This window comes from Xiphophorus hellerii, chromosome 2 (assembly GCF_003331165.1).
Source record: "Xiphophorus hellerii strain 12219 chromosome 2, Xiphophorus_hellerii-4.1, whole genome shotgun sequence".
Taxonomy (NCBI): domain Eukaryota; kingdom Metazoa; phylum Chordata; class Actinopteri; order Cyprinodontiformes; family Poeciliidae; genus Xiphophorus; species Xiphophorus hellerii.
The window spans coordinates 23576895-23603640 of record NC_045673.1 but is presented as its reverse complement, the minus strand read 5'-3'; the positions used below and the strand labels follow the sequence as shown (position 1 = coordinate 23603640).

The following is a 26746-nucleotide window of genomic DNA, read 5'->3' as shown; positions in this document are numbered from 1 at the left end:
CTTGTTAGGAGCCTGAGAATAAAAAAAAGGAGGCTAAATAGAAATGAACGACACACTGCAGCTCCAAATTGTGACCTCTCATTTTTTACGCTACGTTTTGTAGCACAAGTTCCACTGAAGTTTGTGGTTATACCATGACAATGGTTCTAAAAGTTTTAAAGGTGTAAAATACTTTTTCCAAGGTAATAAACATAAATTAGTAGCAATAAATAGATCTGGCAATACTGCCTCTGATTCTTTCCTGATGTTTTTTTGTTTTATGACATATTGTATTTCAATAATTTTGCTGCTCTGCTGTAGAAATGTAAACAAAACTAGAGCTGCAATGGGTTCCAAGCCCGACCCAAAAAAAAGGTATGCCCTGGCCCCGCCCCTCTCCTTCCCGCTTCCCGTCAGTCTGCCATCACCTGGCGTCTTTGCCTTCGCACGACGAACTAACATAGCACATTTAAAGCCCAATTTTAAAGGCTCGGAAAGTGTGGCGCTTCACTCATTGTCCTGTTGATGATTTTCCTTCCTTTTGTCAAAGAGACTAACTTCACACAGAGGGATTTAAACACACTGGAAAAGATAAAACTTTATTATTTCTCCCTTTTGTGACAATACAAAGTCAACGAGTGCAATTACAATCTCACTGAAAAAGTTACGCTCTATCTAGTAGGAGGTACATAGACAGAACGCGGTGCACACCATCGTCTTCATCACCACACCCAGAGAAAAGTGAGGTATCGACCACTACAAAGCTTCTGTGTACAGGTGGGGGATTTAACTGTAAGGCAACTGTTACCATGACAACCTGGAGAGACGGAAACAGCTGTGTGCTTCCTTTGCCCGCCCCCCCCCCCCCCCCCACATCTGTTTATTTATTTATTTTTTTCAGTACAGGAGAAAGGCTTGAGCTGATACGATTAACAGTACCACATCACGTCAGGCCAGAATAAGGACGAAACAGAAAACATCACAGGAAACCAGGTCAGAACATTGAAAACAAGTTAGGATTCCTAAAAACGTCTCTGGATGATGAACTCCATCCAAGACCCTGCTACTACTTTTCGATTTAAATTTCCTGGGTAAGACTAATGCATTTTATAACCAGTGATATGTAAAAAGAAAAAAAAAAAATCATACAGTGCTAAAAAATACATGAATGTAATTCTAAATTGATCCAGATTTGGGGACTATTCTCCTGCCGCACCCTGTTAAAGCTCTCACCTTCCTGTTTGCTGCTGCTGTTCGTCACACTCTGAGCGAGAGAGAGTAATTTAAAGCCAGAACTGAGCTGTGGGCCAATTATTTCGCTTGGACACATCCCGCCTCTTCTCTGCCCCCTAGAAGTTGATGGCACAAGTCTTCTGGGGCAAGCGCGCAATTAAACTTCAGCTACTGAAAGTGGGAATTAAGTTGCTCTAGCGGTTCAGCAAATTTGAATATCACTGGAGATAACGGGTAAAGGATGACGCTGGCCGACTTCATGGAGCGCTGAGATTAAAGAATCAAATCCTCCATCTGGTTGGTTTTTGCTCCACCAAATTGTTTGGAGTCAGTGGTCTAATGACCACAAGATGCTTTGTATGACTTTTCCACCAAAAGAGGATTTTTTTTTCTTTTCTGGATTCAGCAGCTGATTCAGAGTCGGCCCAAAGTGTTAACCTTCAGATGATAGTAGAGCTGAATATCGTCTTTATATCTTTTAGTCAGTCAATTAGGAATCACTTTGGTGTTTCTGTAATTAATATTCTAGGCAAAAGTGACTCCAATGTCCCTTTAAGCCATTTAAATGTGAATACTTAGTTTTTATGACTTTGTCCACTGTGGCAGATCGTTAAGTGTGTCTAAATGGGACATGACTGGGTGAATAAATCAACAAAAGGACAAAACAGCTGAAGACGTGTCTGATAGTTTAAGATAAAACTCGAGCGAAGCAGTTCATTCATTAACGGGGCAAAACAGGCAGTGGACTAACAGGTACTAAAATCACTGTGAAATCGCAATAGTAGGTTGTTATATTTAACTAGTTTATAATCACTCGTCAATCCAAAATAAATCAATACATTTACAGTGCTGTGCAAAGGCATTCACACCCCTCGAGGTTTTTCTCACACTTTGCCACGTCACAACCACGAACCTCGACGTATTTTCTGAGAATTTAAAATAAAATCCAGGGCAACCAGCTGCCTTTCGGCTTAAGCTCAGTGTAAATCCAAATGTTTGACGAAGGCCTCAGGTGGGAGAAGCTGCTCTTTATGTGGCATGAAGACAGAAAGGGATTATTATTGAAAGAAAGCTATAGGAATTCCTATTTTTTGTTTGCCGTATTTTGTGTTTAGGGGGTTATGCATACATGAGCGACAAGGTTCTCCGATCAGACGAGACCAAGATCAATTTTTTGGCTACATGTAAAAAAACTACGTTTGGAGGAAAACACAGTAGATCACTCTGAATGTACCATCCGCTACAGAGAAACATGGCGGCGGCATCCACAAGTTCGGCCTTGAGCTATTTTTCAAAGCGTGGGCAAAATATCTTTCGTCCGGGTCACAGTTATAAACAACTTTAGGGTTCTTCTACAACATAAAATCCCCAAAAATATACATCGGAGGGTGTGGTTGTGATGTAAAAAACCTTTCAAAATGTCAACATGGTTTGAACACTTTTACAAGGCACTGTATTGTGGTTTTAGGCTTTTGTTTTGTAAAACCAACACAAAGAGACTTGGAAATAATGGAGGGCATTTTGACTTATATTCTCCAGTAAATAACTTTAAGTCTGAAAGCTCTGACTGGACGCAACTCTCCTGTACAGTTTTCTTCCACAAAGCGGTAATAATTTAGCTCCTACCAAGCTGACACATAAATCTTTGGAGACCTTCTTACGAGTCCTCTACTCTGAAATACAAACATGTTCTTTTCTCTTCCTTCTCCTCTAAGCACACGCGGTCTGCGGTGAGGGGTTTTCCCCAGTCAGAACCTGCTGGATTCATGGCACCAGTTCATCTTTCTGATTAGGCTGCTGTACATTATTGCTGCCAGTGTTGACGGGGCCCGGATGGTTTTCTTTTTTTTTTTTTTTTCTTTAAGTCATGGCTAATTTCTTACAATTATCAATGACCAGTACAGGATACAGAGTGCTCCTTATAAAGGAGCTTCCGGTTAATCGATTGCATCATATTGCTAACGAAGCTGCCGCTTGTACAGCTTCAGACGAGTCGTAATATTACAAACTAACCTTAAAAGTATCGGCCTGGCTTTGTTGTTGGTCTGAAGGCTTGTCACCAAGGATTGTGGATGTGTTTAACTTGGCATAAAGCTTCCTGCTGCTGCTGCGAAGCCGTCCCTGATCTTCAATAATGTTCTGGGTGAAGAGACAGAACCTTTGGAGGACTTCATGTCAGGATCATGAAACCACCAGAGGATAAACTGTGATGCTGTGTCTTTGTCAAGGAGGAGTTAAAACATTTTCTTATGTTTTTTTTTTTTTTTTTTTAGCATCACTGAGAACACGTTTGTCTGGTTTTAACAAAAAAAAAAACCAAAAAGACATTCTAAGTGAGATGCTCAGCATCAACCTAAGCTGTTGTATGTTCAGAAAGTTAGCCACTCATAGAAATTCTTCTACTAGTTCACATAAATAATTCACCAAATAGATAATCCACGACTGTGTCTAACTGCTACTGAACACAAAGTGACACAGCGGCGTGATAAACATCTTATATCTACTGTAGAAAGAGGAGCTGTGTCTGTAGGCCGGCGGGGTTTCGGGTTTCCAGTTCGTCGCTCCGGGCCGCGCCGGCTGCTTTTAAAGGATCACGAAAAACCCTCTGAGCAGTAAAATGAACCCGTCTCTCCTCTGCTGGGACTGCAGCTCAAAGAGTCCTCTTTGATCATCTCTTCCTAAAAAAAGATTAAAAAAAAACCAAAAACCTGCTTCTGTCCGTCCTCGGGTGCTTGTGCTCATTACGTATTGGCAGTAGTCACTACAAACTACTACAGTATGGCCAGGCCGAAGGTGGTGACGTATCTGCAGTCCACACTGCAGAAGGGGTTCTGGGACATCTCCTCTGTTCTGTATAAGGAAACCAGGTGTTGCTACTCTTCCGTTTGTCCACTCAGCACGCAGCATTATTCTGTTCAAAAGGAGAAAACAACAACAACAACAACAGCAATGAGGTCAAAATAAACCGAATTCATCTCAGATTAAAATATGACACAGTTGGGGAACTAGTTGTTTGATCATCTGCTAATTAAAGAGCTAAATCGAGTTTTCTTGCATAAAAACAATGAGCGGTTTATAATTTATTGGCCAGTTCCAGTGGTCTTATTGTGACGTGAAAAGATGACTTACCAAACAAGAATCGACACGATACACAAAACGTAATATTCATTTCCTTGTCACAATGTGTTCCAGGTTAATTTGTCAATTTGTATCACAAATTGCCATTTTGTCCCACCTTACTTGCCATTTCCCGTCTGTAAGCAAATCAATTCATGCTCATCTAATTTAACTACATGCATTTTTATATTATGTTAAAGTAAGTCGTTCTTTATAAACTGAAAAACATCATGGACAACTGTAACCATCCTCTTAATGAGACTGCCAACAACAGAGCGTCTTCAGTCAGAGGCTTCTTCTTATTTGGTGTAACACAGACTGCTGCAGGAGATCCTTCTGCCCGCAGCAACCAGCACCTACAACAAATCTTTGAAGAGACTGGGATAATATGAGTCACAACATTTAGTTTCCTTTCCTTTTTTTCCAATTTAATGGAATTGTTATTATATGAATCAAGGGAATTAATTATAAAAATCTCTTGCGTAACGTAATAAAATGGCTCTTTATTTCCTGAAAACTGTGTTTTCTGTGTAGCTTTGATCAGTGTTTGTGCCTCTTTCATTTTTAAAATATAAAAACCCATCCAACCAAAACATTTATGTGCCCTCTTGTTGATAAGAGTTACTGGAGTTAACTCTTATCTCTTATAAGAGTTACTTATGATAGAGATAAGAGTTACTGGAGCCATAAAACCATATTTCCATGATTGGTTGCCATAGTAAATCTGAGACGTCCCATTGATGAGTATGAATTGAGCCATAGAGGATGTCTTGCTTTAAAAGGAGGCACAATTATATAACCAAAAATATTGGGCATAATGGATACCGAAACTGCAAAAATAAAGAAAAATATGACAAAAGGGTGAAATTATTAGCAACCAACTGAATGACGGGTTTTATTTCTTACAAACAAACCAGACGTCTGACTTGTGCTCGGTTGTTATCCGACAGGATTCAGTCCTCTAAATGTATGTTGTGTGTAAGCAGCTGCCAAACGACATCAGATACAAGTTATCAGACATTTGCAACAGCTTTGTGCAAAGGTGATCACACTTGGTGTAATATTTGCAAATAACTTATCCAAAGTTTCTGAAATAGTTGAAACGTAAAATGAACATCCATCGCCGTCATCCATCAGTTTGAAGTTAGGCGACAGTTCTTGCTTCATGCAGAGATTTATGATCCCTCACTTTTTTTTGTTGCGCTTTGAATGATCATGGAAAAGGCGGAGATTAGCTCACAGCTGCACGGGAAGAGCCTGTTATTGATCTGAAGGCAGTTGTAGTCGCAGTCACCGAGAACACCGTTGGGAAAACAGTCATTGTAAAATCAAAAGTTTGACAGTGACTCAGAAAAGACGGGGGGGGGAAATATACTGTGATCAGATGAGACAAAGACTAGGTTCCCTCTGCAGCCTGAAGTGACCCAGTTCTGACTTTTTGGTCAAATCGGATTTTTTCTGCTGTGGCCGTTCACACTGCCAAACATATGCGACCTTGTATGTGTTCTGCAATGTGAACGGCAAACGATCTGAAAGTGTCCCGCATGCGCAGTAGAGGGCGCAATAACGTCAGCATTCTCAGTGTTTGGCCAACCGCCATCAAAAAGAATTAGTGCTCTGTGTTAAACATGGATGATAACAGTGGAGCACAGCTTACACATTTGAAGTTGTCGTCCAACCGGAGCAGCATATTAACAACTTAATCCTCGTTATAGTTCACCATGGTTGTTGTTTTTCTTCCTGTCGCACAGAATAGTGGGAACTGTTGAGTATCAGTGACGTTCAGAATGAGACCTGGACGTTAGGTCACATTTGAATCGGATACCCAAGTGGCATTTAAAAAAATATATCCGACCTGCGTTGTTCAGACTGTCATGAGAAGATCGGATGCAGGTCGCATTACGTCAAAAAAAAAAAAATCAGAATTGGGTCACTTCAGGCTGCAGTGTGAACGCAGACTTAGTTCAAGTTCTTAGGCATGAGCTCAACTGGCCATGATTTGGAAGAAGTAATGATTATGGGTTTGTTTTACATTGGTAAAACAAAAAACTAAGTTCGGATCCGTGAAAAACGAATCCGAACTGAATCGGTGTGTGTCCGGCTTCACGGCGTTGCGGGGTCGCAGGACGAGCTCGGTGTCTGTGAACCTTCTTTCCTCATCATCACGGCGGATGCAGTCGTCCAGCATGAAACCAACCCAAATCGTATCATCGACAAAGGAAGATCAACATTGTGGCGTGGCTGAGCCAGTCTCTAGATCTCAGTCCAACAAAAGAAAATAAAAACCTGTAGGAGGGATCTGGAGCTGTAAGCTGCCAAGCAGCTGTTAACAAACTCTTACTGCTGTGCTTACCAACAAATGCTCCTGCAATAAGAACCAAGCTGTGGTTCGAAAGCGGACAAAAATGTTATTTCACTCAATGGAGCGGAAGTCAGTTTTTTACTTTTTCTTTTCAGATTTTTAAAATAAAGTTACCACAAAAAAAATTAATGCTGATAACTCCTTTGTGAAAAAACCTACAAAGTCAGCAGGAGGTGAATAAATTATCTCCCCTCTTTACATCCTTTTCTCCTTTTAGTGCACATTCAGACTGTCATCACAACAAAGGGAGACAAATAAGCAGCACCCTGCTGCCTTTGACTCTGAGGCCTTCTCAGGTCTGACATGCTGTCCTCGCCAGTGAAAGGCGGACAGCCCCGTTTTACATTTTCTCCACAAAGAAAAACAAAGCATTCGGATGTAGAGATGTACCAGAGCAGCTGACAAGATGATTACATGTTGCTGCCCTCGCTAGTCTTCCCCAGGATGACTAATCAGTTAAAGTAATCATATGGGATGGCTGATGATAAAACATTTAATTAACATTTTCAAATTAAATTGCTCATTTAAATGCAAATGAATTTTATTGAATAATGTGGTGAAAATCTGCCCAAGTTAGAGATTTTTTTAAATGGTGGCAGCGTTTCCTCAGGTTTTGGGTTGGAGAATTGGCTTCAGCCTTCAGTTCACAGTCACTATGTGAGCAATGATAACAAATCAGTTTATGTTAGTAGAGCAGACAGTATGTATGTATATATGTTTTGTCTTGTAACATCGCAGCACAAATAACTTATCCAATGTTTCTGAATTCTTAAAGATAACTCAGCAATCACGTTGTCAATCATAAAGTTCTTCTCGACCAACTTTCCTGGTAAAATGAAGGTTAAGCGAAATAAAATAAAACAGAAATTTCAGATCTATGAACAACAGAAACTGGCCGGTGGGTTTTTATAAACAGGTGTCCGTTCATGTTTTGCTCAAAAGCAGTGGTCATCATTGAGCGCCTCAAAAATGTACTCTCCAGGACCGAGGCCTGATGGGAAAACAGGGAAACTTGATGGAAAATATAAAGAAATTAAATTAATAAGAACCCAGAAATTTGATTTCGCCAGTATCTAAAAGCAGATTAACGTCTGAGATAAATATCGTTGACCTGAAAATGGAACCTGTAAGGACACATAATGCCTCAGCATTATGAGGGTAAACCATAATGCTGAGGGACACAGAGGATCAGATGCAGCGCTGTAAAAAAGTATTGATACCTCTGGTTCTTTTTGCATTTAGACAAATTACAAACACAAACTTCTTGAGATTTTATAGAAAACTGCTCAAAGCCCAGCAGTGAAATGCAATTTGGTTGAAGTGTTAGTTCAGTAGCCTGAAAGCAAATGTCCACCACACTGTTCAGATCATGTAAAATCCCTGTGTAGTCGTTTATTAAGTAAATCAAATGTGTGGTTGAATTTCAACAAAATGTGAAAACACTTGGAGAGTTTGCTTATTTTTGAAGGAAATGAAACCGAAGCTAAAAGTGCCGATTTCAAACAAGGAAAAGCCAGCAGCTGCTGCTGCTTTTGACTTTCAACAAAATATGGTGTAAGTCTTAAATTAACATTCAGTTAAAAGTTTACCTTCTGTTTAAGACATCTAATAAATTTATCTGAAGTGTCTTAGCAAATCTGGAACAATTTTAGAGGAAACATATTTCATTCAGTAGGTAATATTTAATAAATATTACTATCTCAGTTTATGTGCATGACTAAATGACCATGACAACAACTCAGCTGCGTGTCAGAGAACAAGCAGAGTCCTCACAGTCAGGAAGACTCTTTAAAAAAAACAGATAAGACTTTTCTGGATATGCAGTGAAGGTAATTTCAAACAGACTGCAGGCAGATAACAAGCAGATAACCAACGGTGCTTTATACTCTCCTAAAAGCCGTTTTATTACTCAGAGGGCACGGGTCTGCATCATTAAATCCCTCCGTCGATACGGAGACGGTTTGGTTCCTACCGAACAACACAGAGAGGCTTTCGCTTTACGGTTGACACCGTCTACGATTAAGAGCTGGTGCTCTTTGAGCCTTTTGGTCAACATTGTTCTTTATATGGGGGAAAAAAAAGAAAAAGCTTATTGGTTTTTAAATTCAGCTCACAGTCAGCGAACAGAAGAGCCAATAAAACAGGGCTGCTCTGCTTTTCAAAAAGCAATTAAATTTACAGGAATATTTTAGGAGTCTGTAAGTCTCGTCAGGACTCCAAGCCCACCTCCGTCCTATGAATCACATCCACCGATCTCTTCTGCTTAAATGGGCGGAGCCACGTGCACGCCGCAGTTGGGAACAATGAGCTGTCCACTTTTCCGAGAATTGGGCTTTGTGTAAAAGCTATTTTATTGTTTTAGGGGAATTCAGTTTAAGCAGTTACAAACTGGTGAATGTAGATATATAAATAAATCAGAAGATCGTCGAAAAGGCAATTTATTTCAGGAATTCAAAAATTGGAAACCCGCATACAGATTCATTTTACACTGGGATTTAATTTCCAAATTTCCATATTTTGCGTAAAGAAGACAGGTGGTTTGACAAAAGGAGGAAAAGAAGCCATCTACATTAAACATGAAGAAACAACCAACATCAGGTTTCACTTTTCTGACACCTACACTGCAGCCTTAATTCCTCTACACCTGAACAGCCTTTCAAATGTGCAATTCCGAACCAACACCTGGTGTTTCACTTAACGAAATGAGCCTCATTTTAAATTATTTCTAATTTACTGACCTGCAAATCTGTACAGACCAAAGTAAAATTTTAAATACTGCAGATATCCCACGTGTTTTCATTACTGCAAAAGCTAAATGTAGCATTTTCAAAGACCTAAACCTGCTCGCCCACTCTCTGCCTTCAACAGAGCTCTGTGTCCGTCTGTCTTTGTAGCATCTATGATGTTAATTAACTCAAACCACATGGAGGGCTGCATTAATTGGACAAGGTCTTGGCGTGCTGCTCCGTGGACAGACAGGCCAGGGATAATATTATAATGCACCGTTCCATTATTATCACAGAAAACCAACCGGTGGGTTCAAAGATGGACGCCAATGTGCAGCAGGCAGAGCGAGGCTTTGATCACGCTGCGGAAAAGAAAAGAACAGAAAAAAATTTAAAATGAAGGTTAAATGTTTTGTTTTAGCTTCCAGAGTCTGAGGCAGCTCGGCGTCACTTCCTGCGGAGCAGATGTTGAAGTGCAGGTGTTAGGAAAGTAAGTGATGTAACACCACGCAAATGATGGCGACGGTGATAAGATTTACTACACACGGATGGTAACGCTGAGTCACTACAGGGAGCTCTGCTTGCGACGCCTGGTGAGTCAGGTGCGCGCGCCAAATGTGGCCACAGATGTCATCTCGCGCGGACCGGTCTCCACATGGTGAAGCTCAGCTGGCCCACTGAGCTCAGAGCCCAGATCGAGTGGGCGGACGTACTGCTGCTTCTCAGTGCGGAGTGACTTATCAGTCGCCAAGGGATTCAATATGGAGCTCTGGCTGATTTTGCAGCGGTGTCACTTAACGTTGCCCAACATCTTATTCCTTTCCGTTTTATTATTATTATTATTTTTTTTATATATGACTGTCCTGGCAGATGCTCAGATTGCATGAAACCAATAATGACTCGTGCATTTTTTTTTTTTTTTTATCTGCTGCAAAACAAACACGAGGAAAGAAACCTCTAATGTGTCTTATCTTACCGCTCGAGATATTTCTGCAGCACAAACCAAATCCAGTCGGACTTAAATGTCAGCAGCTGATCAGATCATTTTTGCAGAATCTTAGAGTGGATGTTCTACAAAGAGAATACAGGATGAGTCTTGAACGAGTGCAGACGATTCTCAGCGCGAGCTCCCTTACAGTATTTCGGTTTTGTGAAACCCAGACGGAGGTGAGCTTCGCCAGCGCCTGGAACTTGAAGTGGACAAACTGTCCACGCCTTGACCTTTTTCACATTTTGTCCGACTGCAACGACAAACTTCCAAGCATTTTATCTGATAAACTATTAGAAAACAGTGCAACATTATGAAGTGGTAAGGACGAGGAAAGAAAGTTTCAAAGTTATTGTGGATACTCGTAGCACTCAACCCACTCTGACACAATACCTTGCAGCAAAGTAGCCAAGAGGTGCATGGAGGAGCTGCAGAGATCCACAGCTCAGGTGGGAGAATATGTTGACAGTATGAGGGACAATAAGAGTGACGAGAGAAAAAAAACAAAACAAAATGTCTTCAGCAGAGGCAGAGAAGCAGGAGTTCACCTTCAAGCAGGATAACAAGCAAAAACAGCCAGACTACGATTAAATAGTTTGTATTCCTTTGTTAAAAATGCCTAGTCGAAGTCAAGACTTACATGATAATGTGTAAAAATCTCTATATAATTAAGTCTGTAAGAAAAACCGCTGTAACAGCAGTAAAAGGCGCCTTAGCGAAGCGCTGACATAGGTGGGCTGAACACAAATGAAGGCAACATTTTAAGTCATTAATCAATTTCCTTCCACTTCACAACAATTTTGCATTACTTTGTATGAGTCTATCACATAAAACCACACCAAACACTGGAGTTTTTGTGAAAAAAAAGAAGAAAATGTTCAAATCTGACTAGATTTGTAACATCCTGTCCCGGGTTGTCTCTTCGTTAGCTCCTTTTGGCAAAAGGACATGAAGTGAGTCTGTGGAGAAACGATTCCACAATTATTCAACAAATTCTGTCTTGAGGTTTGTGTTGTTTTTTTTCTTTCGGTCTTTCCATTCTGAGAGGAACAAACTGCCTTGATTGAGAATCTTTAGTTTCTGAGATACGCCTTGCTTCACAGACCTGAATAGATCAATCAAACTAGCTGCTCTGATTGTAGGAGTTAGCCGTTTCACAGGCCACGCTGTATGCTAATGCAGAAAGAAAAATCAGATACAAGCTTTAGGGGAAAAAAAATAAAAATCAATCACCATCTCGGATGTCGTTGCCATTAGGCTTCCCATTTACCCTGTGAGTAAACTTCCATCTGCAGGCAATTTCCTGTATGCAAAGAACCGGTGCACCGCTCCAATAAAACCAAGATAAACCACAATATCGGGTGGACTCAATATTTTCCCCTTGAACGTAATTTGCTGAAGAGCGAGAATTAAGTTTTCCATATTTGCTCAATCCGAAGTGAATATGTTGAATGGCGGAGTTTAATAAACGGTATCCATGGAGAGAAAGTAGAAGCGCTTTCTCAAGCCGCCTACACTGAAACCCCCAGCAGATCTGCAGCAGTGTAAACCAGCCGGCTCACGTAGCGAAACAGAGAGCAGTATTCCCTCTGCCGAACGCCGAGCTGCACTTTCTCCGTCCGCGGATACTTCGACTGGATCGCCGTGCCGCACTGGCAGCCATACGGTGCAGGATGCCCAAGTTTCCGTGAGACCGGGGTTTGATTTTAGATGCCGCTCAGCCAGTTTTGGGATTTGACCCACACTCTGTGTATTTACATTTGGCCCAGCTGATGTTAAACCAAGTGGACCCAGTTAGCTTCTGAACCGTTTCCCTGCAGTCTCCCCTGGCGGTGGAGGGGGAAAAGATTCCCACAGTTAAAACAAGGGGCCACCTGATGACGCACTGCGTGGGCATCATCCATTGCGGCCTGCTGTCGCCCATTTTGGTTGCTTAACACTTTTAAGAAGAAGTGTGAGCATTATCAGCATTCAGAGGAGAGCTTAAACGTGTGAAACTGCAAACGCGCGCTTCTAATCTCGTCCCGAGAAACTGGCTGTGACTGCATTTAGCTCCAAGCATCTGTCATGTCGCTTTACTGATTGTTCAAGAACTGTTTTAGGTTTTGGTAAGAGCCGGCCTGCTGCTTTCTTTCCTCTTCTTTTTCTTTTTTTTTTTTTTTTAAAGAAAGCAGATACTCTTTTTATAGCAACACATCTCGGACAAGATATGACATCAATCTCGACCAAGTTAGTGTTTGACTTTTTTTTTTTAGAGCGTTGACGTTGGCTTCCCTTGTTAAACTAAACAGGCACTGCCTTGTAAAAGTGTTTACACAGCATAAAGTTTTCCAGATTTATCACAGTACAACAAACTTCAATGTACTTTACTGGCTTTTTCCTTGACATACCAACACAACGTAGCGTACATGGTTTTCACAAGCTTTTGTGAAATAAAATCTTTAACGTAGTGCTCCTAACAGACTCCTTCACTTATTACGTCCAGCTAAAATGTAGAAGGCTAGCCAGCGTGATGTAATGTTTACAGTGGCCAACCATCTGGCTGGTGGATAAAAGGCAAACACACTGAAAATCAACCTCTCTTCTGTTTTAATGTTAATAATTAACACACACCCAAAGCAAACAGCGTTTAGCCACAGATCACAGGGTTTCAGCCAGTGGTAGTTTCTTCATTACCAAAGATGTAGAACAAAACTTAAAATGCAACACATGCCATTGATGTTTTTACGCAGTACACTTGAAATAAGACACAAAGAACTTAAAAGTAACTTTTCAGCGAGATACATAAGTTTGTTTTGCAATAATTTGTGAATATAGATTTTAAAAAGTACTGGTTAAACTGACAGACTTTTTTCCCCCTCCACTTAAAGTAGGAAAAATGTTTTTCATATTAGCAGAAGAAACCAGACAAAAATACTTGCAGCGTAACGCTCCAGAATGTCTGACATTCGTTTTATATGTAACGCTCATTTTCAGTCCAAGTTCACTTCGGTTCAATGTAGCTAGCTTGATTGAAGCCTGACCTTTGATGTATTATCAGCCAAAAACAGGCTCATATTTGTGGGTTATTGAACTTATGTTATGTGAAAGAGGATTTAGTGGTGGCAGCATCATACTGTGTGGGGGTGTTTTTTTTATTTTTTTATTTTTTAGGAGATTCAGAGAATATGATCAGAGTTGATAGGAAGATTAGCTAAACGCTGACCAATAAGTAACCTGTTGGGGTTTTTTAAAATTACATAAATAGGACAACAACCCTAAACATAAAGCCAGAGTTACAATGAAAAATATTTAATTTAAAGCACTTTTCTACGCTAAAATGATTCAGTCAAAGTTCACACCTAAATCCAGTTGGAACTCTTTACAATTTTCTTAATTAGTGGAACCGTGAAGTGGGATTGTAACCCAAACATCCCAAAGGAGAAAGTATGGCAATCTCTCTGTGGATTGGAGGAAAATCACAGAGTCTCTAATAAGAAGAACTAAAGCTGGTAGAGACGCACCAATAGCTCCGCAGCTGCACTTATAATGAAGTATAGTTCCACAAATTGACTCCGAGAGCTAAATACAATTACACGCCACACTTTTCAGATGCAATTTGTAAAACATTTTGATCATTTTCCTTCCATTTTATAATTACACACTACTTTGTAATTGTAGATGTGTGCTAATTAAACCGTGCTAAAATTGCTGAATGTGACAGCTGAGGATGTAAATACTTTTACAAGGTGAAGTGGTTAACAATTTTAGGTCCCCCTTTAATTTGTTGTATTTCAACACTGTAACACAATCCACCCAAAAGCTGGCACACAGGCATTAGAGAGGAGCCTAAGCCAGTGTAGGATTGATGAGTCCCATCATCCCGAACAGACTTTGTGTCTAATGAGGAGGCTCTACGGATCTGTTGAGTCTAAGTTAACCGCGTTTCCATCAGCAGAGGGGTCTCCAGATCCCCTCTCCAGCATCCCCACTCCTCCGTCTCTGGGTCCACGCAGTCCACACCGCTTCTCCTAGCCATTTGTCAAACCGTCGCAACATTAAATTATCACGGCCCAAGAGACACGTCTACCTCGAGGAAGAGACCGAACCCCGGTCAGAGAGATATGGGCGCGCCGCATCCGAGACGGAGACCAGGATGAAAAATCGCCTGCGCAAAAGTGGATGTTTGTTCGGGCCGCGCTCCCTCGATTCTGCAGCTTTTTCATCAAAGTTTGAACAATGTCTGGCAAGAGAGGAGGAGATGTTCCCCCCCCCCACCAGTCACTGCGCTCCGCGGTTCACTCAGGGTGTCGTAAATCATCTCATTTTGTCTTAACTCCGTTCACTTGTGGGGCTGATGCACCTTGAGTCTTCCTGACTGCTCTCAAAAGCAATAAAAATAAACACAGAAAGGATGAAGGATGGTGTTTTCCAAAGAAAACACCACAAAAAAGAAAAAAGCGGTTTTTATGTGACCCAGAATACTTTCATTTAGCTTGAAGGAGTTTTTTTCCAGACCATTTTTTTCTAAAACAGGCGCTGGATGAACTCAAACCAACAGGCATTCACAGACATGGAGGCTAAATGCTCTGCAGGAAGACATTTATTAGGACAGAAGGATGGGAGTCTCTGTTCCTGGAAGAAGTGTTGATTTTATCTGCTGTTGCCTGTAACAGTTTGTGTGCAGTCTGCTTATCTCCGTGTTTGCTCTTTAACTAAACTAAACTAAATGTTGAGCTGGATGCTGGAGCCCCTGTTGACTTCACAGGAGATATTCTGAAAACACTGTTATTTATGCTGTTAGACTCGTGGCTTCCCCGCCATGTTGCTCTTGAAATAATAAAGCACAAACTACAAAGAAAACAAAACATATATATATATATATATATAAAGTATATATATATATATGTTCTTTTGAAAACAGAGATAAACAACATTTCTGAAGTCAGTCACCTCACTGGTATCCAAACATCTGCTTCCTTCACTGCTCTCTTCCAAATGGCAACACGGTATCCATGTTGGAAATGTGCTTATCAGAGCAGAACAAATCACATTGCGCTGTACTCCACAGAGATTTACGTAATACACCTGTGGAGATTTTTTTCTGTCTGTTTGCAGCAAATATTAACAAATATTAACCATATGTTAGCATCGATTGGTTTTTAGCAGACCGCTTTTTTTCCCCCCCCAGAAATCATGTAAATCAGATATTTGGACCATTAACCGTAACGAAACCTCCGCTGCATTCAGCCCGCTGTTACCGAGACGCCGTAGCCTCAGAAGGAATATCCAAGGATAGCAACTATATTTATTATGTTTATTACGGAAGGGCTGCATAGCTTGTTTTATTGGATAAAACATGAGCATGCTTGCTCTAAAGCTCCCACTGGGGAGTATCTTGTGGCAGTGAACTGCGTGGTGACATTAACCAGATGCCTTGCGAAGGTAAAAAGGCCAAGTAACATGAAGATGTTCGGCTCTGACAAACTAGTACGCTGTAATGGTTTTTTTTTTTTTGGGGGGGCGTGGCGGTAAAAGCTAGGAGAGAAAAAAAATCCCAGTAGCAAGCGATGTGTTGGAAAGATTTTAAAGCCCTAATTATTTCTCAGCAGCCAGAGGTTACAGAAGCGTTTCACAGCGCTCTTGATTAATAGTTTATTTATGCTATCAGAAGGTGATTAGCTTTCATTTTGGTATTTTTTGCACCTGACTAGAAGAGCCTATTTGACAATGTTTAGGCAAAATAATAAATAAATAAATAAATAAATAACTGATTGTCATTGTTCAACTGATCATCTGTCTGCTGTTTACCAAGACTGCCATTTTTTTATCTCAGTGTGATTTTTAGATAACAGTAAAAGCACGATGCTTTTGTAGAGATAGAACATCCTCTTTATCAGGCTGCTCTTCAGTCAGAGGCTTCTTTGTGTTCACTGCAACACTGATCACTACAGGATATCCCTCCTATCCACAGCCATTACCAGTTCTTTGAAAAAACCCTGCATAATATGAATTCTGACAGTAATTAGGACTAATTGTGCTAAATTACAAGATGCTACAGGCACTTTAACATGTGACCTATGCAGTCATGGTGACTACACGCCATAAAATCCCACTTAACTCCGAAAACCTGTGTCACAGTGACTCCTCTCACACACTTGCTGTAATGTTGCCTCTGCTCCTAGCATTAATAATCAATCACCGTTCACCACAGAAAGGCTCCTTAAGTGTCCCATACAGCTAAAAGATTTAGTTGTGGGGAAATAAATTTAAAATAAATACCCCCTTGTTAAATTCTCCATAAATAAGGGATGTGCCACACTTCTTAGGGATGGTTGAGTTCATTTTCATTAGCCTATTTAAAGCGAGACCAAAAAAAAGAACAATCATACAAACCCGTCTCACAAGTAGGCTGAAAGATATCAAAAGGCGACAGATTATGACCCGACCTAAACCCATTCAAGAGCACAAGAAATAGACATTAACATCTGTTCATTTGGAATGGCTTACAAAGCAAGTTGTAAAACATTTTGAGCCCAAAGACCCATCTCAAACAAAAAAGTCTTGATCATCAAAATATTCTGTGGACTAATGAGATAAAACGAGAACTTTCTGAAAAGAGAAAAAGCAACAGAGTACTTCACCTTTTGGACTTTTATTTCTATAATTGATCAGGAATTCTGATTTCTACTCGTACAACTTGAAGAAGCATCTCTTGACATCAGTTTGTGATCTTAAACATGAGGTCACATGGGTTATGCAAGCAGGATGATCAGATTGGGAATCAGAGCTTTAAAAAAAATCCACCTCTGGATTGGTAAAAGACTCTGAAGTGGACTAGTCAAAACCTGGAGTCGAATCTGCTTCACATACTGTGGCATGACCTTAAACCATTAATTAATTTGTTTATCACTATTCATGTTGTGGTGCAGCTAAATTAAAACAGTCCTACAAAGAAGAGTGGACCAAACCTTCTCCGCGGTCATCTAAAAGAGTCTCAAAAAACAAACGCTGGTTGGTTGGGATAGCTTTTTTTTTAATTCTAAGAAATTAAGCAAATCTTGGAAAACATTTTTGCATTTACTCAGGTAATCTTTGTGCGAAATTTGAATTTGTTTGATGATCTGAAGAAAGAAAGAATCACCAGAATCCGAAAGAGGGCAAACACCCAAACAGATATTTTTAAAAATTTGTACAACTTTGAAGATTGTAAATCAACTAAAATGTAATCAGTGTATCTCACTAGCACTATATATCACATCATTGAACTACACCTACTCCTTTGTATGTGCCGTGTCAAGAGACTCACCATGCGGTGGACGTGTTGTAGGGCAGGAGCGTCGGGCTGTGGCTCTCTCCTCTGAGGCTGTGTCTGGGTTGGTAGTGGCTGCTGGGGACCATGGGCTGGGCTTGGGCCTGGACCTCGCTCTCCTCGGGCATGGACCGGTGCCACTGGTTCCGGGCCTTCTTCAGCCAGCGGCCGCCCAGACCCCACTTCTCCAGGTAGATCCGGCACAGCTCGTAGTTTATGGCTGAGTAGTAGAGGAAGTCCAGGGCCAGCAGCACCATGACGAAGAAACCGTAGATCCACACGCCGACCAGGGCTGTGTAATTACTGCCAGAAGAGAGAGAGAGAGACGGGGAGCAACAGCCCGGCTTTATCTGGGAAAAGATGATGATTAAGAGTCTTTACACGCCGAGAGCTTCCATTTTGATATTCTAAAAGCTAAGCTCCCAAATCCCGAAGGCTATGGTGGTGCTGCCAGGTGTGAACGTTCGCTATTCACTTGGCAAGACCAAGATGTTCATCCAATTCTCCCTTGGTAAAAAAACAAAAAAACAAAAACAAATTCAAAAACAGATAAATAAATATAAACCTCCATCTGTTCCCTTTGCAGTTTCTTAAAATCAGCTGCACAAATTGGACAAAGAATTTAATTAGCGCAAGAGACTTTTTAATCCCCCATCATTCTGGCTTCGACAAAAAATAAATAAAATAAATAAAAACCAACAAACATCTCAGCTCTTATGTTTCACCTCTTACAAATTTCTTTTTCCACGCGTTACATGATCCAGCTAGATTTATGTGGGTCACATTTGAACTACTTTAGTCTACCAGCATCCATAAAGTCTAACAAGGGAAACGAGCCCAAAAAAAGAAGAAAAAGTTTCAGAAAATAAGCTTCCCTGAGAAGTGGGAGACCAGGCCGTTGTGCAAACGGGGGATATTAAATTATCTCTGAGTGTGACATTTCTGCTCGAGTTGGCACTGAGGGCATTTAGTCGGGGGAATATCCCACAAATGGATGAAAAGAAAGAAGAAGCAAAAAAAAAAACCTACTCTGACTCAGATGAGGAGCTGACACTCAATATTACTTGAAAATAGAGATTTATTTGGAGGGAAGCAAATTTTATTTGCCTCGCTATCCAATTATAGTAACCGCACTGATTAACGGCGTGATAAACCGTGATGTGAAAATGCTTCTAGATTTAGCAAATCAAGTGAATCCTATTACGTTGTGAAATCTCAGAGCCCTGTAGATATGAATCTGAAGAAACTGCTTCAAATGGATGTGCTGAGCTGCCCGGAGGTGCATTAGGGTAGATGACTGCTGCCTCTGCTCTCAGATCTGAGACAATGCATGCTCACCTCACCTGCATTTTCCCACTTCTGAGTTAGAAACAAACACTTATTAAATCTTGTGGGACGCGTCGAGGAGAAATGTTTACAGTACGGTGCTATATGTGTTTAGGAGGAAATGATGCTCATTGCTAGGAGGAAATTGTCGACTTGTTATTAGATACGTAAACTTAAATCCCTCCGAGGGTAGATGATGCAATTCATCAGCTATCAACAGCTCTACCTTCCCTGCCTGGTTTTTTTCCAGGATTCATTTTAACGTGACTCCGCCAGTTTGCCTTGCAGCAGTCTAGAGGAGCTGGAAATATCCAGAACTCAGAAGAGAGAATCGGTTGACAGGAAAACTGGTTGTGCAGCCCATCACTTTGATCTTTATGAGTCAAAAAAACAACACACATTGTTGGAATAAAGTCATAAGAAGCCATGACTGCAGTAGTTTATGTCGTATGACCTTAATCCATTTAAGGACACAGTAAAGAACAAGCGTGTACTCTGACCAGATGAAATGGGAATTGAGATGTTGGGTTGCTTTTCTTTAGCTCAGAGCTGAATGCAGCAGGCTAGGAGGTAGAGACTGTAAAAAAAAAAAAAGAAGCCTGAGTTCAAGGCAGAGGTTCACTTTCCAGCAGGACAACATCTCCAAACACACAACCGAAGCTAAAACAGAAGGCTTTTCAGATCAAAACATATCCTTGTGTTTGAAGGGCCTATTCAAAGTCTGTACTGATATCCAGTTGAGGCGATGCTTGAAAAATATTGTTCTCAGACACTCACTGTCCAGTCTGACTAAACTTGCTCTATTTTGCAAAGACGAACACATCTCTACTGATGTGTATGCCACACTACTGAGTTTTTTTTTTCACTGTTTCAACTGTACTATTTTGTGTTGGAGCACCACATAGTACTTCGAAAGTTGTATTCGTAACCACTTTCAAAGTTAATAAAGTCGAAGGGGAGTAAATATTTTTTGCGTTTCCTTTCAGCTCCTGTTTTTACTCTACATACCCTGACGACTCCTTCAAAGGTCAAATGCCCTTTGGTGTTCAACACCTGCAGCGCTAAACCTCCAACCTGTAATAACATTTCCACCATGTGGTGTGAGAAGAGAGCAGAGTTGGGGCCAGTTTCTCTTCTTTTTTTTTTATATAGCTTTGCCAGTGGTAAATATCAAACCCGCAGGCCCATCACCTTTCGAGCCAAGATGAAAGAATTGCTCACTGGGCTTCCCAATGCTAAAACCGAAATACCACGGCCTGCTGGGGGAGGAAAGAGGGGCAGCGTGAATCGACTGCATACTGGGAGGGCATTAGTACAAAAGGCTGTGGCTTTGCCACCTAAACCTCCCACTGAGAGCTCCCACAGAATGAGAGCCACGGTTTTTCTGTGTCCTTCATGCAGCAGAAATCACCTCAGCCTGCTAGCGAAAAGCCCGTCCTCCAGGCACATCGTACCACGGCTCGCCAGTACGGACCTAACTATTAATCCTTTCCATCCAACAACTGTATTTTGATAGAAACTAGACAGAAAAAAATAACATAACAGAGGACATAGCGTCGGCGCAGCAGTGTTGCGGGCAGGTGGGCCGATCGCCACAAGTGCTTTCAGCATCTGCTCTTCACTTTCATGCTTTTGAATGCCTCTCTGTAAGCTGCGGCTCAATGTCGACGAACCTCTTCAGCAAAAGGTGAACCGTGTCAACGAGCGGGACGGCGAAGAGAAAGTCGGTCCTCTTGCAAAAGTTGCGGTTTAAAACCTTTTGGTCCAACGTAGCTGCAGGCGGAGAGTCGCTGAAGAATCACGGCCTCCACCTTTTTCTCACTAGTCGCTTTAATTAACAGCTCCTGTTTATGCCTCCATTTTATATCCATGGTTGGGCTCCTTCCTACATACACTTCATATCAATAAACAAACCATTTGCAAGCCCCAACTTACACCATTGCGTATTGTTTACTTTTTTATCTATATTTAAACTTTTAAAAATCATTTTAGCAATTGATCATATTTGTACATGTACATTAATTTCTCAAAAGCGCGCACCTTTTCTTGTCATTTTGGAAGAGTCATAAAACCACACTTCCCTGCCCTAGACCATAGATAATAGAATATTACTCTAATTGCCAAATTGGTCGGTATAAAAAGTCCAGAATGATCTGTTCACTTGAACAGGTACAAAATAACAAAGGAATGAACTGAGCAGCACCCATTTCAGTCAGCTAACACGGGCATAACCTGTACATTGTAATGTAGTTTGGTGAAAAATGAAGAAAAAAGATAGGGTATTTGGTTTTTTCTTGACTGATGTTCTGTTTTGTGTGTGTGTGTGTGGGGGTGGGTGTGCGTGTGTGTGCCATGTTTAGTAACAGCTGGGACGAGCCAAACCCCCCTCCTGTCACCACGAACAAGATGGCAAGGAGAATGAATAAGTAAATGAATGAATGATGTCGCTACACGATTTATCCATTTATAGCCTAACAGTGTTTGCTTGCTCGGTCTGACACGATTTTTCCCGAGACATGACCGTGACACATATTTACTAAAAAGAAAACAAAAAACAGCGTGGATAGTTTTTTTTTTTTTTAGCCCGAATGCTCTGTTGATGTTGTTTGGACGCAATTTGGGTCGCTTTAATCAAACACTGGTGACCCAGTTTGTTTTATTAGAGAAGAGAACAGAAAGTTTCTCGTCGTCCTTCATTTTTAACAAGTTGTACAACGACCTGATCAAACTCCACTGAATCTCTTTAACAAGATGAAATAAGAAATGTAAGGCGGTGAAACAATGTAGATGTCACTGGGTTGTCATAGCGATTCTAGTTCACAACGGAAAATGACTTTGTTCTCTGAATATTATTTGCGTCTTGCACACAAGAAGCTAGCAGAAGCTAACGCTGGCTAAGTTCATCTTAGGCTTTTTAACACATTTTAGAGCTGAAAGCTCAGCTCCATATATCTGAATGTATCCAATCTCATCTTGCTTTGGTAGAAAATTATGAAACTAGGGCTCTTGAATTTGCAACACACAAACAGTCTTGCTTAAAGAAATTCACAAAGAAATAATTTTCTTTATTTTAATAAAGAAATATTCCATTCACGCTGATGGTGCGTGCACACTGTGGTGGATGCCAATGGGCATATTTGGAAACCGGGGTCCAAATTAAATTTTTCTAAGGACCTGATACAATATCGGCTCAACTCTGCTCAGTATGCTGCTCTAAAGCCATAATCCAAGCCTGTGATATTAAATCAACCCAGTCTGTCTTTGATCTAAGACTATGTTCGCAAATACAACCCTCATGTTGGGTTTATTTTTAACCTTTCTTTTTCAAAGGTGTGTGACTTTTCAAAAGTGCCATAGAGTTTTTGCACAATCACCAAAAGTATGTGAAGATCCCTTTATGCTTCCTTCTGCACAGAGTGCTGAGGATGGTTTAAATAATAAGAGACATTTATTACAACATTTCACCCTGATTAAACTTACGAATCTTTTAAAAAGCCTTACAAGGAAACAGGCAACGAGGCAGTTTAATGCGGACTTACTTGTGTGCGTAACCGTCTGAGGTGGTGGTGAGGTTGACCTGCATGACCATCTGAAACTCGGTGTCGTTGCAGCAGTACTTGAAGGCCGTGTTGTTGTGGTGACAGCAGAACATGTAGGTCTTGTTGTCTGAGAGGCGCGGGCAGTGGAATCCAAAGTGGTACCGCCCTTTATGGTCGAAGTAGGGTTCGCACACCCGGTAATGAGCCGAGAGAGCTGCAGCGTCGGAGGAGAACACGACAAGTCATTGTTGCTGTTTTCAGATCCATCCACTCAGAGCAAATGTAACTCATGACCTTTGAGGCAGAAAATTGTGTTTATCTCCGGGCTCTGAAACCCCTTATTAGATTTATAGATTGGAATACTGCTCTTAAAGGAAAGGTCTCGCAGCCTGCAGCTGCTGCACTGGAAGACCTCAGAATACTTAATGTTGTTCTTTTTGTTTGGCTGTTTGCTTTGGAAGCTGCTGGACACAGAAAGACTCCATGTGATAATAAGAGGAACGCGAAGCGAGCAGGGTTTAACTTGAAAAATAACCAAATATGAACCAAAACCAAATGCAATCCTCGCGCGCGTAATTATTTCACATGATTTGAAATAATTACCAACAAATTCCTGGATTGTGTTCTGGTAGAAGCTGGAAGGACAAAACCTTACAATTTGTTAATAAAACAAAAGAACAAAAACACACTCCCTCTGTTTTATGTGGAATCTGAAGGGACAAAGTTAGAAAAGGAGGATCGTTATAAAGTAAAAGAAAACCGGACTGAGCAAATGGTAATTCTTGCTTATTTGCATTCCTATAGAACTGTGCTGTCAAGTTCCTTCAGCGTCAGAGCGAGATAAATATCTGCATTCTTGCTGTTTACTGGGAAAAAATAAAATAATGTAGCTTCTGCAGTGGAATCGGGCAGAAAATAACCTTTTTGTTGACATTAAAATCTAGGGAATCGACTTCAACGTGAGCTCAGACTCCATCTGATAGCAGAACAACTCCATAAGAACAAAGAATGTGACATTAAAACATGGTGCAATTCTTCCACTTTTGTCCTCATTAATCAGCGCTAGCTACTTAGCGTTGTCTCATTTTTATTACCAATAATAAGTGCAGGAAAACATATTGCAGCTCGCAGTGAGACAGCTGTGCTGCGCCGTGGCGGTATAAAAACTGCACAGAGGACATTTATTCACACACTTAATGAGCTCAAGCACTTGCTCTCCGTTAGACTTGTGCATACTCATGAAGAAAACTGCTGAGGCTGCCTTCGTGTGTATCTCTTTAATAATCTTCAACCTTTGTTTGAACAGAAGGAAAGAGCAGAGAGGAGTCGACAAGTAGCCGTAAAGTAGCTCCAAAGACTGACAGGGAAATAAGGAAGTAACCTTGCAAACGTACTAATGCCCCATTCTGTCATGTTACGACCACAAACGTCAGCGTTTCTAATCAAGACTCTCTGATATTCCAACACAAAATAGTGTGTAATTGTGAAGGTTTTTTTTGTAGTTTTCCCAGATTAATTCTCTTTTTGCATAATCTGTCACTGAATGGCCACTTTCTGGGTTTGAAGAGAGACAACTAAAGCCTGGAATATAGTGTTATATAACCCAACTCTGGTTTATCTTCTCCACAACTTCCTCCCTGACCTTTCTCTCTCCGCTGTGCTCCTTCATCTGCTCAAATTAGTAAAGTAGTAAGTAAATTCTAGGATTTTTCTTAGGGTTAGTCCATGAAAGTCCATGAAACATGTAAAAAAAAAAAAAGATAAATTGTTATATGTACTGTTGCAACTTGTTTGTGGATATGCTAATATGATTTGTTGCTCTCTCGGTGCCTCATAACCATCAGACAAAGCATGAATAAAAGGACGCCTGTTGACGTGACGTGCTCTCGTGTCACTTCGGGTGTAAGTAGCCCACCCACCTGCTTAATTTCATTAACACCTCCTGAGATTCAGGACGCCATTAACAGCTGGGCTCTCCCCGACGTAGTTTGTTTACAGGCTGGACAGCACCACGGCTGTTTGCAAGCGGAACAAAAAGCCTCTGAACGTCAGAAAGTGTTCACACGGCGCTCCTGTTGATCTGTCGCTGCTTTCACATCTGTACGTTTCTTGTTTCTTTTGCTCTGAGGCATTAAAGTTAATGATCTATTTTATTCGACTCTCATTTAAAAGAAAAGGAAATTGACTAAAGTAACTTCTTATTTCTCAGAATGTGAAATAATGGCTTAATTTGTCTTTCAGTTATGAAAACAGAGAAGTTACGAGCAAAGGTGGCAAAGTCATCACCTCTGACCATCAACTTTATGGCTACACAGCCTTTCTCTCGCTTACAACAAAGACAAAGTCTTCAGTTTTGAAATATTTCCAATTACACACACAGTGGGTTATGGTGTAGCAACAAAAGGAACACCCCCCCATAAAACTTATTTATAAATAGAGTTGGAAAGCGATGAGCAACATGTCTGATTGCAGGTTTAGCTACCTGAGTCAAAACAAACTGATTAATGTTCAGAGTTCACCAGTAAATTACTTTGAATTTCACGTGGATTTGGCGTGACGTTTTACATTTTTGACTGCAAATTATCCTTGCACACTCAAAAAGACATTATCGTTGACTAACTCCCCTGTTTGGAAAGCTGACAACTTATAAAGTGGACAACTAAGTCAATGTTTTGGTGAGGCCGTCACAAAGCCCTGATCTCAGTCCTACAAAGGGTGAATTTGAAAAGGCATCTGTGAGCGAGGCGGCCTACAAACCTGACTCAGCTCCACCAGCTCTGTCAGGAGGACGTCTGTGAAAGATAACCCAAAGAAGGGCGTGTTGTGGTGGCGTAAGGGATAGCGCGAACCACGTTTGGAGGCCTTGAGTCCTCAACGCGGCCGTCGCGGGTTCGAGTCCCGGACCGGACAATATTTGCCGCATGTCTTCCCCCCTTTCCTGTCAGCCTACTTTCATATAAGGGACAGTAGAGCCCACAAAAAGACCCCTGGAGGGGAGGAAAAAAAAGCAGCAGAAGAATGTTTTAAAATCAGTTTAATATATATAAGCATTCTCTGTTGCTTGTTGATTACAGCTGTCCTTTTTTTCAACAAACGTAGCCCCTTTTTGGGCTCTTCCTACCAAATACGACAATGTTTATGCTCTAAACGCAGCATTTGTCCTCACATTGACTCTTCTGACCCTCAGAAATCAACATCTCCCAGCTTTTTCCGATAAAACGTTTGCACATTTCGTTGTTTTCTCTGCATTTATGTCTCGAAATTACAGGCTTTTTTTTTTTCCTGAAACGAGGTCTATCTTTTAGAGCACAGGGATGAACGTCCTCTGAAGGTCTCACACGGGTGTCTGCAGACCCCTCTAATGGGACAAACCTTTGAGGGGGACCAGAAAGGCAGACTCGCTGATGGACACAATCCTGACTTTTACATACCTGCAGTGGACAGCAGGAGGAAGATGACCGTCAGGACATTAAAGGACTGCCGGCTGGTGATAGTCATCTTCTTGTCCTCATGTGGGAAGGAGGATGGGAGCAGGTGGGGAGGATGGGGAAGGGGGAGGACCGCTCTGTTTTAGCTGGATGTGGGCATCCTCTGCATGCTGACAGCTCCTCTCACATGGCTGCTGCTGGGAGACAGGACTCCTGATGGGAACAAGACAAGCAGGGAGAGAAAAGATTAAGATTTCTGATTCGGGTTTCTGGACGTTCTACTGAAACTGGGCCGACAGCTTGCCTGGCAGCGAACGCTGGCGATGGCGGCTCCCTAAATGTGTCCAAAATCTCACGTAAAGTAATAGTTCCGCGTTTGGCTTAATTGTAACGAAGAAATTCGACGGCAGCTAAACCGGGTTCTGTGTTTGCCGCTCAGTCCAACTCATAAGTATCGGCAACTTCAAGCGATCAGCTGGAACAGACACAAAGACGACAATCTGACAGCTGGATTACTTCAGCAGGTTGCTGCAGTGAATCATCTGTATCCTGACGTCCATCCAGATGTCATTTTGACACATTCCTCCTACCTCCAAAACTATTATTTGGAGGTAGGAGGAACAACAACAACCCCATCTCCCAGTGGTAGCTGCCTCCCCACCTGGAAGGACAATAGAGCCAGCAGAACCATAAAACTGATCAAGAGGAAGAGTTCCTCAGTACTGGATGCACTTCTTGCTGCCATTCTTCAACAATA

At 41.3% G+C, this 26746-nt stretch overlaps 1 protein-coding gene across 3 annotated transcripts in view; it reads right to left on the bottom strand.

The window, feature by feature from the left end:
* Positions 1-551: 551 nt before the first annotated feature.
* shisal1b (shisa like 1b) overlaps positions 552-26746 on the bottom strand; it is a 61715-nt gene continuing 35520 nt past the window's right edge. For 2 of the 3 annotated variants that reach the window (XM_032589068.1, XM_032589077.1), the window contains 3 exons: positions 25993-26202; positions 22562-22775; positions 17690-17999 (listed from right to left, as the gene is read on the bottom strand). In XM_032589068.1, the coding sequence (XP_032444959.1) occupies positions 17690-17999; positions 22562-22775; positions 25993-26059 (591 nt within the window). In that variant the 5' untranslated portion in view covers positions 26060-26202. Of the gene's footprint in view, positions 4124-17689; positions 18000-22561; positions 22776-25992; positions 26203-26746 lie in introns of those variants that run through there. The other variant, XM_032589087.1, reaches the window with a different exon arrangement.